This window comes from Neoarius graeffei, chromosome 13, assembly GCF_027579695.1.
Source record: "Neoarius graeffei isolate fNeoGra1 chromosome 13, fNeoGra1.pri, whole genome shotgun sequence".
Classification (NCBI taxonomy): domain Eukaryota; kingdom Metazoa; phylum Chordata; class Actinopteri; order Siluriformes; family Ariidae; genus Neoarius; species Neoarius graeffei.
The window spans coordinates 70,729,253-70,746,560 of NC_083581.1; the positions used below are offsets into that span (position 1 = coordinate 70,729,253).

Below are 17,308 nucleotides of genomic sequence, written 5' to 3' on the forward strand. Positions count from 1 at the left end.
GGCAGGTTCCCCTTCTTGTGTACCACATGTCTGTCTATTTTTAGACTGGGAAACCCCCAAAGTGAGAGAGTCATTTCTCCTCGTATATGGGGGCCAAAAAAATTGCGAAAAATTGAGTTAATCTTTCAGTTAGCTAGATTTATTGGTATTATTTTTATCGCGTTCTAGCCGCCATTGCTGATATGTGCCACGTGGTACACAAGAAGGGGAACCTGCCGATGACATCACGCACGGAAATTAAAAGGGTAGGTGACTTTGGTCGCAAAATTAATATACTTGTCGTTGTCAAAAAATTATGTTTGATATATCATTTTGAAGCTAAAAGATTTCTCTGTCTAGTGATACCATTTATATATGTCGTCAAAATATATTGTATTTTATGCCAAAGAATACATCCAATGGTGGAATGGCACTTTAAAGTAGGGGAAATAACAACAATAAGTGAAACTCCAAGGCCAAAACAAAATAATTTATTTTTTAATGACATTTTATGCAGACAGCTCGAAGGTACTGTCTCCAACACTGTCAATCGTTATTAATTCTTCCCTTTGCCACAGCAGCCCTAAACCAATTAACAGCCAGAACCCAAACATTAAGGAGAATGCTATTCCTGTAGATTTCTGCAAGCCGCTCAACATCAATGTCATTATCTTATGCTTCTAATATGATTTCACATTACATTAACATTAAGATTTTTTTTTAAAACAAGTTAGTGCATTGTTCCATTACACTAAACCACTAGCTGCTCAAATTCATTAATGAAAAAATGAAAAGAGAAAAAAAAAAAAACAATAAAAGCCCCAGTGATTCATTATTTATTTACTGCATTACTAAGCCTCTAGTAAATGCGTCAAGTATTTTCTTTGATGAAATCTCAAAAATATACAAATGTTAAATTCTGTGATTCTTTCCCAATGTCATTTTGTACACAAGTCAGGAACATGGCCTACACAAGACTGGGGAGGCTGAGGGAGGGAGGGAGGGAGGGAGGGAGGGAGGAATGGGCAGGTGGATTAAATAAATTAAAAGCTCAATTAAAAAAAAAAAAAAAAGAATTTAACAGCAATACTGCATCTTCCTCCGATTACTTTTTTTTTTAATTAACAGCACCGGTTCACTTTCACATTGCTTCTCTTTTCCCCCCCCTCCTTTTTCTTTCTGGCGGTGGTCGAGTTGCTGCTTTGAAAAGCACATGCGATAAAATGTCATTGTCCAGGAGCGATCACTCAAAAGCAACTCGTGTGTGTTTTGGTACAGATACCAAGAGCAAAACCGCCGATCTCGATCCGAGCTTCTTAGTTTCGGTGACGATTGCTCATGTAAACCATTGACAGGTCTTCCATGTGTGGGATAATCGAGGAGGAGACGATAAGCATGTAAAGATTTTGCTCATCTTGCAAAATTGCATGAAATGACTCTGGTGTATGATAAAAATGCCCAAGACCAACAATATGCAGCAGAGTCCCCCCACCAAAAAAAAAAAAAAAAAAAACCTTCAAAATCATTTTTAACATTTCAATGGCCTGCACTAAATGTCTCACATATTCAACTCAGGAAAGTGATCATCTCCATGCTGTCCATAAAGCCAAAGCCATTTATATAACTGTAGTTAAATCAGCTGAAGAATCAGGATTCATGGACAATAATGAGTGCGCACTGGAAGCGCAAAAGGGGAAAAAAAAAAAAAAAACCCTTCTTGCGTTTCATCTTGTATCCGTTGTGCTTTGCACCGTCTCTCAAAGTTAAGAGGAATGAACCAAAACATTCACCGTTTTAGGATGTACCACAATTTAAACCAATTGAAAACTATTTTTACAGTTAATCAACCCATCTCTGTACAGCTGAGACAATACAGCGTAGTGACATCACTAGCCAATAAAACAGGCCTTGGGTTTTTCCTGACCTAAATCACTATCACACACCTAAGCACAATAGCTACTAATCATAGCAAAGGTCCTGATTTTAAGAATAGTGCGTCACCCAAAATGCAACCAAAAGCAGCTTCATCTCTTCCTCTTAGCCCAAGCTGACAATTTTGTAAACAGTCAAGCGCCTGATTGATCAGGAGGAAGGAAGGGGAGGGGGAAGGCTCACTCAGAAGCCATTTTGGGAGAATAATGCGCACACCCAAAAAAAAAATTGAGATGACAAAAATACTTGAGTGTCTATGTACCTGACTGATATTGTGATCTTTCACAGGCTGTTGGTTATGCAGTCTAACTAAAAATAAGAATTAAAAAGAAAAAAAGAGCGAGGAAATAAAAAGCAAACTGATCCAGCATTATAACTGGCGGGCTCCGACCTCATGAAATGACTTACATGAATAATTACTGAAGCGCCACAGATCAACGCATCTTTTATACATTTCTAAAACAGCAGCTCTTCTGATTGGGGGAGCCATTTAAAAAAAAAAAAAAAAAAATCATCATGTCACGCAAAAATGATGCAAAATTCCAGACCAAACAAACAGCAAGTCTCAGTGCTGTTCCTAGCTATCGGCCAATCCACTCAAGCAGGCGTTGCATTTCCTAAACCCCAAAATTGAGTTCATTCAAATCGACACTACTGCGAAATACATACTTCCACTCAAAGAGCCAAGTTCATGTACATCACTCACTCCAGAACATCACATTCCCAGTCACCTGACAATGCGGGGGGAAATGTATTTAAAAAAAAAAAATTAGTAAAATCCTTGCATGTCAAAGTGATATCTTTGTATCGGTACATGACTGGATGCATGTTCCTTTTCTTAGTGCATATGTTCTTTGCAGACTGCCATTATTGTTTCAGCTCAACAGCAGCACTGCTGTTAGGACGCCGTCAGTCCCACAGACTCCTCGGTAAAAACACCCTCATCAAGGAAGTGGGGAAAGAAAGCAAAGGAAGAAAAAAAAATTACATTCTGAAGGGGCATTGTCAAGTTTAGAAGCGCACTTTTTCCTATTTGATGACTTCCTTCAACAAGCTTATAACTAGCTTCCCGTTTTTTTTTTTGGATGTCTGTATGCCAGGACGTCTCCGTCTGTACATTGTCATTTCATGAGATTTTCCTGTGGATGTGCTCCAGGCAAAAGAGGTGGCTATTATTTTAGATTTTTAAACTTTTGATATTTCATCTCTTTATACATATATATGTATATCTATATATATATATATATATTCATAAATTTGTAAGGATTTAGTCAAGTCTTTACTTTGGCGATATAGGGGGGATGTTCTGCTCTTTGCCAGTGTGTCTGGAGGCTCCTTGGGGTGAAGTGCGACGGGTGAACTGAGGACGCCTCTGCTGCTCGCGGAGTTTGAAGCCTCCTGTGCTGGCTCTGGGAGGGCCGTTGCTGCGGTAAAAGCCCTGCGAGTCACGAGCCGGCCGGCCCTCTCTGCTCTTACAGTCTGCCCCACGCTCCTGTGGCCGCTCGGGTCTCTCGTTGCTGCCCGATTGCTCATCCACCTTATTGACCCGCAGCTCCCTCAGAGGCTGTGAGGTAGCGCTGGCAGGACTGGGGCTGACCACAGGTGGTGGTGGAGGAGGGGGGGGAGGATCCTTAGGGGGGCGCTGGCATACCTCAGCGTAGCTCAGTTTCCGAGGCTCCTATACAACATAAGAGACAAGTTTTTAATCCCGAAACCTAAAATAAAGACCAAAGCCTTTTCTCAGGTGGTCAGCATTTACATGGTAAATAATATAAGCATGAGATGAAACACAGTTGTAACAAACGTACACTGGGGTGGCGTTTAGCCAAATGGGTTGATGACCTAATCCAGACCAACCATATAATACGCTGTCGTGTTGCATACGAGTCTTTCACAAGCAAAAAGACTGAATGCAAGAAAAGCACCGCCCTTCAAGCAAATATGACATGAGCCAGAGAAAAAGAAGAGCTACTTAAAGCATATACGCAGAGCCATGGCCTCACTTTCGTTTATAAATGCCTTGAGAACTCAAGAACGGCAGAGGAATAGTTAAGTGTTAAAAATTACTGTGTTAGATTTATTGTTAACGATTGAAGTGATTCATGTAGGTCGCGGTCTGTGAATGACCTTGACGTCCGTAACGTCACAGCAGGAAGTCTATTGGTCTCATCAACACAGAGCTGACTGCAACTCCGATCCTCCATTTTGAGCCAATTTATCGCTATGCCACATAGGTGTGTTGCTGCCGGGTGCAGCAACACAACAGAAGGTGGATTTACATTGCATTCACGGCCCAAGAATGTTCAAACTGCAAAGATTGACACGTTTTCCAAGAAGTTCATGGGGACATTGGGCGCCTACGAAGTGGTCTCTCCTCTGCTCTGCACATTTTACTAAAGACTCGTACGAAATCTCTGATCTGTTGAGGAGCGTTGGCGATAAGCTTGTATTGAAAGAGGGTGCAGTACCAACAATTAAAACAAGCATTTTATTTATTTATTTAAAAAAAAGGAAAGCAAGTTCAGTTGCACCAGTTCTCCCGGAGTGTGAGACGAGGGTTGTTGCTAAAACCCGGGACAGAACAGGATGTGACCTATCGCTCAGGCAGTGACCTCCCTGCGGTTGTTACTAAAACCGGTGACGTCCTGCCCCGTCCCAGGTTTTAGTAATTGCCTGAGCCGAGCAGTAACGGCGGAGTACTCCGTATGGACAAAACAGAGAATGAATGGACCAGCCGTCTGATTCCTCCGCTGGATATTGCTGCCGTAGGTTGCGTTAACCGACAATTGTCCGTCATTGACGGATTTTTTTTTTTTAGCTATGACGGAAAAATCTGAAGGCCGTCAGTCATTTTGACGGATGTTTTCCATTACCAATAACAGCCTAATAACAATAAAACAATGAAACACACAATTGAAATGATTGGCAAGTGGTGGCAGAGTTTTCTTACCTACAGTATACATAGTCTTCACTGCCGTCACTTTCAATCTGAGCCGACGTTGCAGCAGTCTTGATGTTCAGTGCATTATGTATACATTGTAGCCACTGTGCAAGGCTGTTCCCCCCATCGCGCTCCTGACCGCGCCCTGACTTTTCTAACCACTAGCACAGTGAGATGTATTAATGTTTCCCTTCTCTGCAGAAGACGCGTCATTTTTGCTATTAAAAAAAAAAAAGAGATGCATTGGGTTGTTTGTGTCGTTTCCCTGCCTGTACGTCTTAATGCAATAGCGCTCATTTAGGCTAGTTGTTTTCTTGTTTTTAAAATGAAACAAATGCCGATTTATTGTATTCTTCCCCAGCAAGCTTAGGAACATCACTGCTCAAATATCTGCTAAACTATCATTTTAATGAGAGCACGGGTAGACAAACTAACATTTAAACATAACTTCGTTTTATTTAAGACCTTCCGTGTCAGCCCACTACGGGTCACCGCGGGGTGCAGCTGCACCACTGGTGCAGAAAGACCGCATGCTGCAGGATTTCCTCCCTATGAAGAGAGTACTAGCAGGGTCGGGAAATCCAACTTTCAGAGGCTCTTGCCGGCTTCTGATCACTTCCCTGGGAGAAATGTTTCCCGACTTCAGAACTTTGGCTGAAGTGGCGCTGGTTATTCCAGTCTCCAGTGTCGCAGCAGAGCGCGGGTTCAGCCTTCAGAATAAAATTAAAACGTTAATGAGAAGTCGTCTGTCCGAGGCAAAGACGCAAAATTTAATGACAATTGCCTCGGCAGCAATCTCCATTGACGACTTTGATTATGCACAAGCGAGCTCCCAATTTAAATCCATGCGGGCCAGAAGGAAGGTTTGAGCTCACGCAAACAGGTCAAATTAGATTGTCACTTAAATCGTTGTAGTGGACTGTTCATATTTTAACTGTGATTGTCTTGCTACGTTGTAAAATAACATTGTTCATATGCCCGTTAAGGCACAACAGCCGCAATGTTTTAAGCGGAGGGAAAATGGGTTCACAAGTGACCGAACGTCAGAATCTCTGTTCATCTTTTTGCATCATAAATACATAAGTAAATGATTAAATAATACAAGCTTGTTCTGTGAATTAATTTTTAAATGAAAATGAGTCCATGAAAACACAAAAGTTATTAAATATATAGCATTTATAGCCTATATACATTGTCATTTAAAAGTTAAAATAAAATGACAGATAATAATGGACAATGACGGAATTTTTACGACCCTGTCCGTCAAAATGACGGACAATGAAAAAGTCTAACGCAACCACTGATTGCTGCCATCTCGCCCTTACATGCAAGAAGCGAATGAACGGAGAACTGAACGAACAACTGAAAGTCAGATTGTTTCAGAACAATCGGCCACAAGATCAGCCTTCAAGAAGCGAGAACGCAGACGGGTAAGCTCCGACTCTCATTTGGATACAAAACAAAAACGCCTTGTTTACCTGCATTTAGATTAATACATGTAACTTGTATTGTGTGTTTAAGTTAGCGGTATAAGATTATTTAATTTGCTTGAGAATGTGATTCGTCTCAGTTCATCTAATTATTTAATTAGCCTTTTATGTTTCATCAGTGAAAATGCATGCATGTACATTGCATTAATTATAACGCCCATCCTGTTTTAATGAGAGTCAACCCACAATCAATGAAGTCAAATCAGTCTTTAGTTGAGCGAGTCGGTAACGGTATTTCTTACTTTCACCATAAATTTTTATTTATATGACTTTGGTCTATACCTGTCAAAGGCCTCGGCCTTAAAACCGGTTACCGCTGTGACGTCACGCACTTGGCTGGCTGGCTCAGTGGGGCGGCTCGAACGCCAACTTTGCGCTTGATTTTAACTCTCAAAAATATATATTTATTACCATTTATGCAGCATACAAGAGTCAAGGACTGAGATACTGTCTACTCAGAAAACGTATTTAAAAATAAAGGATGGCGTATCTCCTTTAAGGTGCAATATTATGTACTCCAGTTGTTTTGGGTCTTGTTATAACTCATACCTGGTTGTCTCACAGGACCTGGAGGTCTAGATAAATCATAACTGGCCAAAAAGAATTTGGACTCAAAGTAATTTTTTTTTTTTATACCTTGGCACAAAGATATTGATGGACCAGAATGTGAATATAGCTACAGGAACTGCAGATTCATGCGTGTAACATGATTCAAATTCTGTAGACAATAAACGCGTTTACCAGTGGGGCGGGGCTGGGGTGGCCAGTACTGGGCTGTGGGGCTGCAGGGTTGACAGGACTCAGCGGAGTCTTGGAGACCGGAGCAGGCTGAGCCGGAGTCTGTGGAATGGCTGAGGTGGTGGTGGTTGGGTTTACAGGCATCTCTTTATGGACCAAGGGCTCAGTTTTATCCAGTTTCTTCTCCTGAGTGGTTGCGCTTGTGCTAAGAAGCACACGAGGAAAACGGAACAAAAACATGTTCAGTCAGCCAGAATACTCCTCACGCGTACGTATACGGCTTCCACTTCATAAAGACTAACACATGGAGACATTGTCGTGTGCAGGTGTTAATATAGATCAGCATTCATCCGTCTCGCCTCTTCAGGCCTACCTGTAGCTAGCAGGATCTGCAGTGTGAACAGTGGGTTTGCTTGCAGTCAGTGCAGGTCTGGGGACCGTCTCCTCCGAGGCCAGAGCAGCAGCACTCACAGTGGAGTCTTTGTTGGAGTCTGACTGCTGGAAAAAGAGATAGTCACAATAAAATGAAATCCAAGAGCTTTTCATGAAAAACTAGACCCGAGATTGCTTGGGTCATTTGGTTTTAAAACCTGCGTATGAACAAGGAAACCTCTTGGGCCTGGATACTGAATCAGTGTGAAAGGTTCAACATGTCACTGTAACAAGCTAGCATATGTGGTGTGAAAGATGCACTGAGAAAAATCAGCCAGCATGGCTAAAATTCATACAACGAGACATGCTGTACACACCAAAAGACTTAAAAGCTTGAACTTCTACAAAGTAGAATCGGAATTTAAAAATCATCGTCTGTGTCCCATTTTGTAAAACTTGCGTACCCACAACAGAACGTCTGTGCGTCTGCCATGGCTCAAAAGCAAACCTGGGTTCTCCAAAATGCGCTAAAAAAAGATCAATACTGAGCTACTGCTCGCTGACGTATCGCCTCGCTCATATCAGAACGCAAGCAATCAAAGGAATTGGTCACTTAAGAATCTTTACTTCAACAAATAATCAACCCTGAAACAAGTAAAGAGCAGTGTTCTCCCCAGGGATTTCAAATAGCATCCTGGCATCATTTTACTTCTTGAAATAGCATCAAAAATCCACCCTCTGTGTTTCATAAATACATTGTCGGTAAACAGGAAGTTGATGTGCGACAGACCTGAAAACGGTATACATGGTATAGAACCCCAAGCTGAAGCTCGGTACCAAATACCAAGCAAGTGTGATTTGCAGTTGCCGAGAAAAGTGCTAGGAAATGTTTTGTAAATCCACGCTATTGGTTTCGTAAATACATTGTCGGTAAACAGGAAGTTGATGTGCGACAGACCTGAAAACGGTATACACCGTATAGAACCCCAAGCTGAAGCTCGGTACCAAATACCAAGCAAGTGTGATTTGTAGTTGCTGAGAAAAGTGCTAGGAAATGTTTTGTAAATCCACGCTATTGGTTTCGTAAATACATTGTCGGTAAACAGGAAGTCGATGTGCGACAGACCTGAAAACGGTATACACGATATCAAACCCCAAGCTGAAGTTTGATACCAACTGTGGTTGCTGAGAAAAAGGGTGTTTCAGCTGGGCAGACAGAGAAACCAGTATACCACCACCCTCCTTCAGAGAGGGGGTATAAAAGTCATTCCTGGATGTAGATTCAGGTATTCGATCCAAACATGAACTCACCTTCTCTCTGTTGAGACCCCGTACCACGTCAGACATGCGGTTCTCGAGTACTGGCTCGCCCTGTGGGCTGCCTGAGCATCCAGGAAGTGGAGGGAAATTGGAAGGAGCCAGGTCAAATTTAGGTGGTGAAACCTTTACTTCGGCAAGTGGAACTGGTCTCTGCAGAAGAGAGCACACAAGGGGACGTAAATAAAAAGCACAGAGGGTTAAAATGAAACGATCAAAACGTAAAACCCGCAGGAATGTGCATTACTATGGTTCGTTCGTCCTCTCTCCTCCTCCGAGTCGCTCTGTACGTATTCCTCCTGTAAACAGAGGGTTTGTCCTTCAGTATTAGACTGATACGAGTCATTCAAATAGGCAATTCCTAGGTCAATCCTGACAGTAATTATTCCCCTTTTTTTTTAAATATAAAACATAGTGCTTATTTGGGCCAAACCATCTCCTGACTTCACATGGCACTACTCAGGAAACGGATCAGGAATCATACCGTCCCCGTCCAGCCACGGTGCCATCATCGTTTGGTTCAGTGGAGGTCGTCAGGTGTGGGAAAGGGGTGCTCAGCTCAGAAGCAGCCAGCACCGAGTTGCTACTGGCAGGAGGCTGTGGACTGCGGAGACCATCCACCACAGACACCGTAGGGACAGTGGAGACAAGTCCGTCATTCACCCTTGTCTGGGGCTTCACGTGGTTTCTGCTTAAAAACACAGGTTCGTATGAGATATACACGTGCACCGAGTTCTTGTGCTATTTAATTAGCAGATATGGACGGGGACAATGAACCACTGACCAGCGGTAGCATGCACTAACTACACAGTAGAATAAAACAGTGTTTTGCAAGCAAGTATGGAATGGCTTCTCGGCACCGAGCTATTCCCTGGCAGTGGGATAACACTGACTTCTCACAGAGAGCAAAATTAATTCCCAAAACACTTGAAATGGTAAGGATTAAAGTGCTGCTTGAGCAGCATTCAAGTTAATAATGTGCCAAAACATGATAATTGAATGCTCTTCAAGTCAAATGTTAAAACACTGACGAGGAAGTTACTTCATCCCAGAAAGCTTCGTTAGCCTGTTACTTAGAGAGCTCCACTTCCTCTTAAAAGCACAGTCAAGGCACGGAAAGAAAACCAAAAGGTTAGTTATAAGGGGGAGAAATATCTGTTCTGGCCAGAAGGCGCTCACCAAAACAGCGATTGCTAATTTAACTGAAGAATATTAAAATCAGGACTGGCGTGATGTTCGGCTGGAATTTAAGTTAATCACCACACTAATGCAAACTTCACAGCCAAAGTAATATCACTTAAATCATTAAGATAATCAAATCATGAGGGGGGGAAAAAAAATTGTTTTAACATGGTGAGATTTATGCTTAAGACTCATTGGATGGTTATTTCTGAGACATGAAAAAGATGGAGTGATGATTAGACAAAATATTTCAAGCTTTAACAGGTGTACCTGAAGGCATTTATTACATTCTTTCTTGAATAGAGTGGGACACTGTGGGAACAATCAGAAAGCCAAGGTAAAGAGTCTAAAACTAATAGATATTAAAAACCCCATTTAAACAACTAGTTAAGGGATGGACAAATCACGAGCCTGGGATTAACATTGAATCTGGGCTTTTTTTTTTTTTTCCCAATTCTGATTGTCTGGCAGATAAGTAGCTCTAAGAACCAGACTAATAAACCTTACTGCTAATGACTTTTGGACGAAACTGGTTTCACACTTCATGGTGAAGCTTTAAGGCATGCTACTCTCACCGCCTGCTGCACTACACACATCAGCCGATGGTAGAAAGATTTTAACAGGCAGATTAGTTACCGGTGACACTATCAGGGGTCGAAATTAACTTCTGAACGTACTTGCCCTCTAGCCTGGGAAATCCCATGCTGCTTTGCACAATCGTTCCGATCTGAAAAGACAGTATGGAAACTATGGTCTAAAGGCTCGCCTGAGTTAGGGAGCCAATCAGAGAGTGGGGAGGGGTGGAAAGACGGTGACGCGTACTACTCGACAAACGGAAGCTTGTAGTTTATTTGGGACTGTTTACGGATCACATTTAACATGGCGGCGAGCGATACGAACCAAACTTTCGATCAAGCTTTGTCTTGCACAAACGGCAGTAATCGTTCGGTGCCATTGTTTTCCTATTTTTGTTTTGCCTTCTCTTTCTCCTTCCTTCTCTTCTTCGCTCTAACTACGTCACCGGGTACAACTGCCATGATTGGCCATGGGCTACGTATACGCCAAACGATAGACATTCGCAACGTCCAATAAACGGCTGTTGACAATTGTAAACCACACCTCCCCTACGAGAAATTCAATAGGCGGATTCCAGACCATATTTTACTTGTGATACGGTCTGGTGTTAACCAGACTACTTGCCCTCAGGGCAACCAACCCCAAAAATTTACTTGCCCGCATGCATGCATCAGTTGCCCTACTTTTTTGCAGGTTGACTGGGTAACTAATTTGCATAAAAAGCAATCTGGATGTATATTATAGAGTATGCAATAAAATATTTCAACTTGTTTTGCCATTGTTTGATTACTGATTGATAGAAATAAAGCTATAACACTCGTGTTACCTCAACGTCCTCGCAGCTGTTTGAAGCAGCCACGTTTTTGAGACGCTTCGTTCGTTCTAGCCTACGTGACAGTGGCGCCTCATGTGAATAATCATAATATCATGTAGCGCCATCTTGTGAATGGAAGCGTCAACTACCGCAACGAACCAAAGTCAAGGACAAACGAAAGAGAAGACGGGAAAAATAAAGTTTTCGTTCTGTTTCTGTTAGGAACCACAACAACTAATTTTTCTTGGTGTGGCAGCGGGGGCGTGGTCAAGCGTCGGTCTGTGACCGGAGGGCGGAGTCAGGGAAGGTAAGTGGCAGAATCACTGCACCTGATGTTGATTAATGTGCGTGTCTTCCCCAGTGACCGCGCCCTATTTAAGGAGAGAGCGAGAGCAGAGGTGAGCTCTCTCCCCGAACCAGACACCTGATGCGCGTGCACGCGTGTCTGTCTGGATGTATGTTTATGAGAGACCACTGAAAAGTGTATAAAAATAAAAGGGTTACAAAACTCAGTTCTGGCCTGCTGTCGTCTTCTGCGCTCCACGCCCCGGGTTTCGGCACCACTGTGGCAGTTCGTAGGAGTGGGAGGAGCACAGAAGACGGCAGGCCAGAACTGAGTTTCGTAACCCTTTTATTTTTATACACTTTTCAGTGGTCTCTTATAAACATACATCCAGACAGACACGCGCGCACACATCAGGTGTCTAGTTTGGGGAGAGAGCTCTCCTCTGCTCTCGCTTTCTCCTTAAATAGGGCGCGGTCACTGAGGAAGACACACAAACGCACATTCATCAACATCAGGTGCAGTGATTCTGCCACTTACCTTCCCTGACTCCGCCCTCCGGTCACAGACCGACACTTGACCACACCCCCGCAGCCACACTTGGCAAAATAGACATTCAAACACAGTTGTCCGATGGACAACTAGTGATAATTTTATTGTTGCCCGAGTATGAGAATGACTTGCCCATGTCCGTCGGTACACGCTTAATTTCGACCCCTGACTATATCAAGCAAAATGATACAAAGCAGTCATAAGCCTAATACTTATTACTACCTGGAATCACCTCACAGGAAGAGAGACCAGTTAGATGTCAGCCAGACTCAAATAACCGAGGACAGAACACCACATCCCAGAGATGACATTTCAAATCTTACTGACTGTGTCAAGGCTGCACATAAAGTGATAAAAACTTGGAGGATAAGGACTACGGCTACACACATCCTCTTCCCAATTTCCTTAGTCTGTACTGATGCACTTAAAGCTGTACTGCCTTTCAGATTTTTTTCAAGTTTAGGTCATAAAGAATCCCCCCCAAAACACAACTTTTTATTTTATTTTTTTTTTTAAATACAACAAATTAATGACTTTAGAGCCACGTGGCCCTAAACTCTCCACTATTTTTTCCTGCTTCACCATGACGCAATACAAGACACTACGTCATGCGGTGGGCTTTCCCCGTTCTCTCAAAGCTTTGTGGGATACAAATTTGAAACAGGAGAGGGAAGCTGAGGACAGGAGTGCGCGAATGAAACGTGAAAGACCGACAACAGTAACGGAAAGAAAGCGAGAAGAAAAGACGTTACGTTATATCTGAAGGAAAGGAAACGCAGGACCAAACTAATAAATATCGGCGCTCAGCGAGCACCTCGGTGCGATCAGCTGTTCGTTTAGCGACAGAATGATGGAACTGTCAGCGCACGCTCAAAGGGAAACCTGTGCATACACACACGGACTTCCTCTGTCTGCCTGACTGTACAAAGCGAGCGATTTCATGCACATTTGCTAGGGAATCGCTTCAAATTAAATAACTTCCCAGCCACAGAATAGCCTGTTTGTTTTTTTTTTTGCAATATTACAGAAAAATTACAATGACCAAATTTCAGAGGAAACTAAACTTCACGAAACCGAAAGGCCGTCTACTTTTCAACATATTATGGTCGTGTTATGTGATGCGAGCTACCACTTTTTAGTCTCCTCTGTTAGGTTTCCATGGAAGGAGTGGGGGGAGAAAAAAAAAAAAAAAAAAAACTGGGCAGCAACACCGCAGCTTTCACTTGCCTGTTGTGCTAGGTAAAGTATTTATGATTTGTCCACCTCTCCGGTTCTATTTAAGCTTTTTTTTCTTCAAACTATAGTCAAGACAGTCATGAAATCAGAATAAATAAAAAGATGCACAATAATGGCAGTGCACTTGGTACAATGCAAAACCGTGAACTCTAGCCTTAGCGCTACAGCACGTTATACATCAAGATAAAGGAACCAAAAATGACAAACCGGTTTCGATTGAAAGGGCGCCCAATGTTGAGAGCATTTGAACCGGTTTTGTAGTGTGCAGCTGTGCCAAATCCATTGACGAACCCGCTGTTAGGAAAAGGTGCCTGTGACGACCAGAAGACATGTCAGTCAACGTACCTTTTGCATGTAATTGTAGAATCTAGTTTATCTTAAGGCAAAACATTCAAATCAGCCTTTTAATCAAGCCATCATGTTGCTTTCCAGACACAGCTCAGGTCGACGGCCTCACCAGAGGAGTCTCGAAGTACGGTGTTGGAGATGGAGTCCAGGTGGGAGGGACAATGCCGTAGAGATACTGCTGCTGGGGGCTGTATATAGGCTGCATGAACAGCGGTGAACTGTACTGAGACTGTGTGTGAGACTGCTGCTGATAAACACTGCAGTCCAGGCTGCGGTAGCCGTTCTTTGCGAAGAAGGTATTGATGGCTTTTATTCTGGCCTACAGGCAGACAAAAGCACAACAAGTAAATAAGCTCAATTTTATGAGAAGAAAAATAAATTAATTCATTCATTTACAAAACTCACCATGATCGGTTTTCCCTGAAATGTTTTGACTTCCTCCCTTAAGTATTTATAGGCCTGAAGAGAAACACAAGTGATTTAAATCAAGATGAAGCAGTGCGGCTCACGTGAGAGCAAAAATGCCCACCCTGTAAGTCAAAGCTCTCACCTGTTGAGCATCCGTATCCGATTGGAATGTAATATACCAGTTATTATTGTGCGCAAACTCCACGCTAATGACCTTCGGACAGTTGTCGTTCTTGAACAAGGCCTCCACTTCCTAATAAGAATCGCGGTAGGAGCAAAAGTTAGGATATAAATGAAGCTTGTTCAGAAAGTCTGTGAATTTTCCCGACATTTCCACAACATTAAAATACCTCCACAGGGGTCGTTTCGGGAACCTCTCGCAGAATGATGATGCAGCGTTTGTGATTCGGCCGCACTTTCTCCCCTTTCTCGTCCACTTGAACCATCGGGGATGCTGAACAAGGAGGACGCGCAAATTAAAGAGAGAGACAGACACACACACGGGCTTCAAATTATTGAGTTCAAGCCGAGTAGTTAGAAGGTGCTGATTATGTTTCCGTCACAGTTCTGAGACTGGTGTCACCCACTTACAGGTTTATATTAATGAACTTGTTCTAATGTGGTATGGCTCGAGTAACTGTGCATTCGTGAGGACTTGACGCACAACATAATCTAAGGCTAATAAACCAATTAGGGCTGTGCGATATATCGAATATACTCGATATATCGCCGAAAATTTTGTGCGCGATACATAAAATTATTATATCGTAACTATCGAGTATTTTATGGTTATCTTCTGACTTGCGTTCGTTTCGTGTTTGTTTAAAACATTTCCCGGTGGTTTTCTCCCTGTCCCTCAGGCAGTAATGTGAGAGGCTGCCTAAGGGTAAAGAAAACAATAACGTCACGCACTCGCCAACCAATCCCGGGCGACATCTCTGTGCTCAAAGGAACTTCCGGGAAGATTTTCTAGTTTCAGTTGTGTTGCCAGATTGGGCGGTTTTAAGTGCGTTTTGAACATATTTTGGGCTGGAAAACGTCAGCAGTATCTGGCAACACTGCCGGCGGCGGGAAGATTTCCTGGTTCCGGTTTACAGCGCTGACTCAGTTCGTGCAATCGCTGATTTTGCATAGGCTACCGTGTAAGCTCTCAATTTCAGCGACAAATTAAAAATGGAAGCGGACGAATTGGTTCCTAAAAGGACTAGTAAGGGGTCAGTCATCTGGCATTTTTTTGGATATCGCGAGGAGGACGTGGAACAGCAAATGCCAGTTTGTAAAGTGTGCAAAAAAAACCTGTCATCACGAAAGGCAGCAGCCGGAATATACATCATTTATACACATCTGAGAGGCAGAGCCAGAAAACATTCAGTTCAAAAGTGTGCAAAGAGAAAAATGATGTTTTGCAGATCTCTCTCTTCTCTCTCTCTCTATTGTGAATGTTCCAGTGGTTCTCAGTAGTCAGGTTAATAGCTTGGAGATCTATTTTTTTTTAAATAATTTAATGAATGAGCACTTTTCTTTAGGCTAAATGTCTCAGTGTTGAGCTTGCACTTTATTGGTTTGAGCTCTGAGCAGCTCTGTATTGTATTGCCCCTTTGTTGCAATTTTCAAGATTGTTTTTGCAGTTTGTGCCACATCTTTGTTGAATAAAAATAGTCTTATTTCAACTCAATTGTGATTAATCACCAACATGAAAATTTAAAATGTGTTGTTGAAAACCACCTGTAAAGTTAACCAAGAATGTTATTTAATCTGCAGGGATTGTAGTGAAAACAGTCAAGAGTAAAAGTTAGATTTCATGGGGTCCTTTAGAGGAGATTTAAATATATCGAGATATATATCGTATATCTTGAAATGGAGAAAATGTATCGGGATATTCATTTTTTCCCCATATTGCACAGCCCTAAAACCAATTAAGTGTACTGTTAACACAAGTTGTCTTTGTTGATAAAGGGAAGTTAGCAGTTTTGAAAAAAACAAGAAAAAGGATCCTGTGATCAGAAGTCAAGTTAAGTCAGGTGTGAAGGGCTTTGGGGTTTCTCAGTGACAAGTCACCTTTTTGGCTTGGGTTTGAGACCAGGAGGGGGCGTCATTACTAAATTACGTGCAGTACAGGAATAATAAAATGTGGGGTTATACAGGAAAATCAAAAATCAATGAGGGCTGGGCTGCATCACACCACCCAGTTGCTTGTCCCCCCCACAATCAAGCATAGGATTCCATACCAACCATTTATTCGCCACTTTATGGTTTTCGGAAACGCCCGGACCCAAACTACTCAGGGTACATCTATTCTGCCTTTTTCCATTCATACTTCATCTTGAGCGCCTGCTTGATCTTAATCTATGTTTTGCCTCAACATCTTTCGTTTGTAACACGGCATCCGCTTTATTCAGAAAGTCTGACTGCTCTCCCGTCAGTCTAATCTTTCAGATTGCATGACACTAGTGTTTGCCACATGATTAAATCCATTCTCACTTCTTAAAAGCATTACAAGGCCAAATAAGACAAATGTAATTTGTGTAAAAATAAATAGTTCCTGAATAGACGACGGCACACCATGATAAAGAATGTGAGAAGGAGGAAATCATGAAAATGAGGAACAGCAAGAAAGGAAACCATGGCTTCAATGAAAGGTATATATTTATGGGGATAGTTTATATCTTCATATTTACAGGGATAGGTATGTAGTAGATATTTATTTTTGTAATTATATATTTATATAGATATTTATGAAGTGTATATATATATATATTAGTGCTGTCAAAAATGTCGCGTTATTAACGCATTAACTTAACTCAATTTTAACGGCGCTAATTTTTTTTATCGCGAGATTAATGCTCTGTGACATGATGCCACGCCCCGCACAGCCAGAGTCCTCTGCCCTCCCCCGAAGAACCACGGTGCTCGGCTTAAGTTTCGTTTTCCCATCGGCGGCTCCAGCCCCACTTTGCAGTGGCTGTGATAAGACGCGTTATGCTCTGCAATAAAAAAAAAAAAAAAAAATTGGTACAACCAGTGTACGAACTATGCCGATATTTTCCCTTGGGGTGTGTGTGTGTGTGTGTGTGCTTGCGCTTTTCTCGGAGCGCGGCTCTCCATCGCGCGCTCACTTCGGATATGCAAATGCTTCCCGT

General features: G+C 42.4%; 1 protein-coding gene across 3 annotated transcripts in view; it reads right to left on the reverse strand.

Moving 5' to 3' along the window:
* Positions 1 to 448: 448 nt before the first annotated feature.
* The window catches only part of larp4aa (La ribonucleoprotein 4Aa), a 40,299-nt gene continuing 23,439 nt past the window's right edge, over positions 449 to 17,308 (reverse strand). The window contains exons 6-17 of one of the 3 annotated variants that reach the window (XM_060938447.1): positions 14,519 to 14,622; positions 14,311 to 14,421; positions 14,166 to 14,219; positions 13,870 to 14,079; positions 13,620 to 13,723; positions 10,222 to 10,263; positions 9,254 to 9,457; positions 9,017 to 9,068; positions 8,764 to 8,922; positions 7,454 to 7,575; positions 7,084 to 7,285; positions 449 to 3,589 (exon numbers count right to left, since the gene is read on the reverse strand). In XM_060938447.1, coding sequence (XP_060794430.1) covers positions 3,191 to 3,589; positions 7,084 to 7,285; positions 7,454 to 7,575; positions 8,764 to 8,922; positions 9,017 to 9,068; positions 9,254 to 9,457; positions 10,222 to 10,263; positions 13,620 to 13,723; positions 13,870 to 14,079; positions 14,166 to 14,219; positions 14,311 to 14,421; positions 14,519 to 14,622 — 1,763 coding nt within the window. In that variant the 3' untranslated portion in view covers positions 449 to 3,190. Of the gene's footprint in view, positions 3,590 to 7,083; positions 7,286 to 7,453; positions 7,579 to 8,763; positions 8,923 to 9,016; positions 9,069 to 9,253; positions 9,458 to 10,221; positions 10,264 to 13,619; positions 13,724 to 13,869; positions 14,080 to 14,165; positions 14,220 to 14,310; positions 14,422 to 14,518; positions 14,623 to 17,308 lie in introns of all 3 variants that reach the window. The other 2 variants (XM_060938446.1, XM_060938448.1) reach the window with 2 other exon arrangements.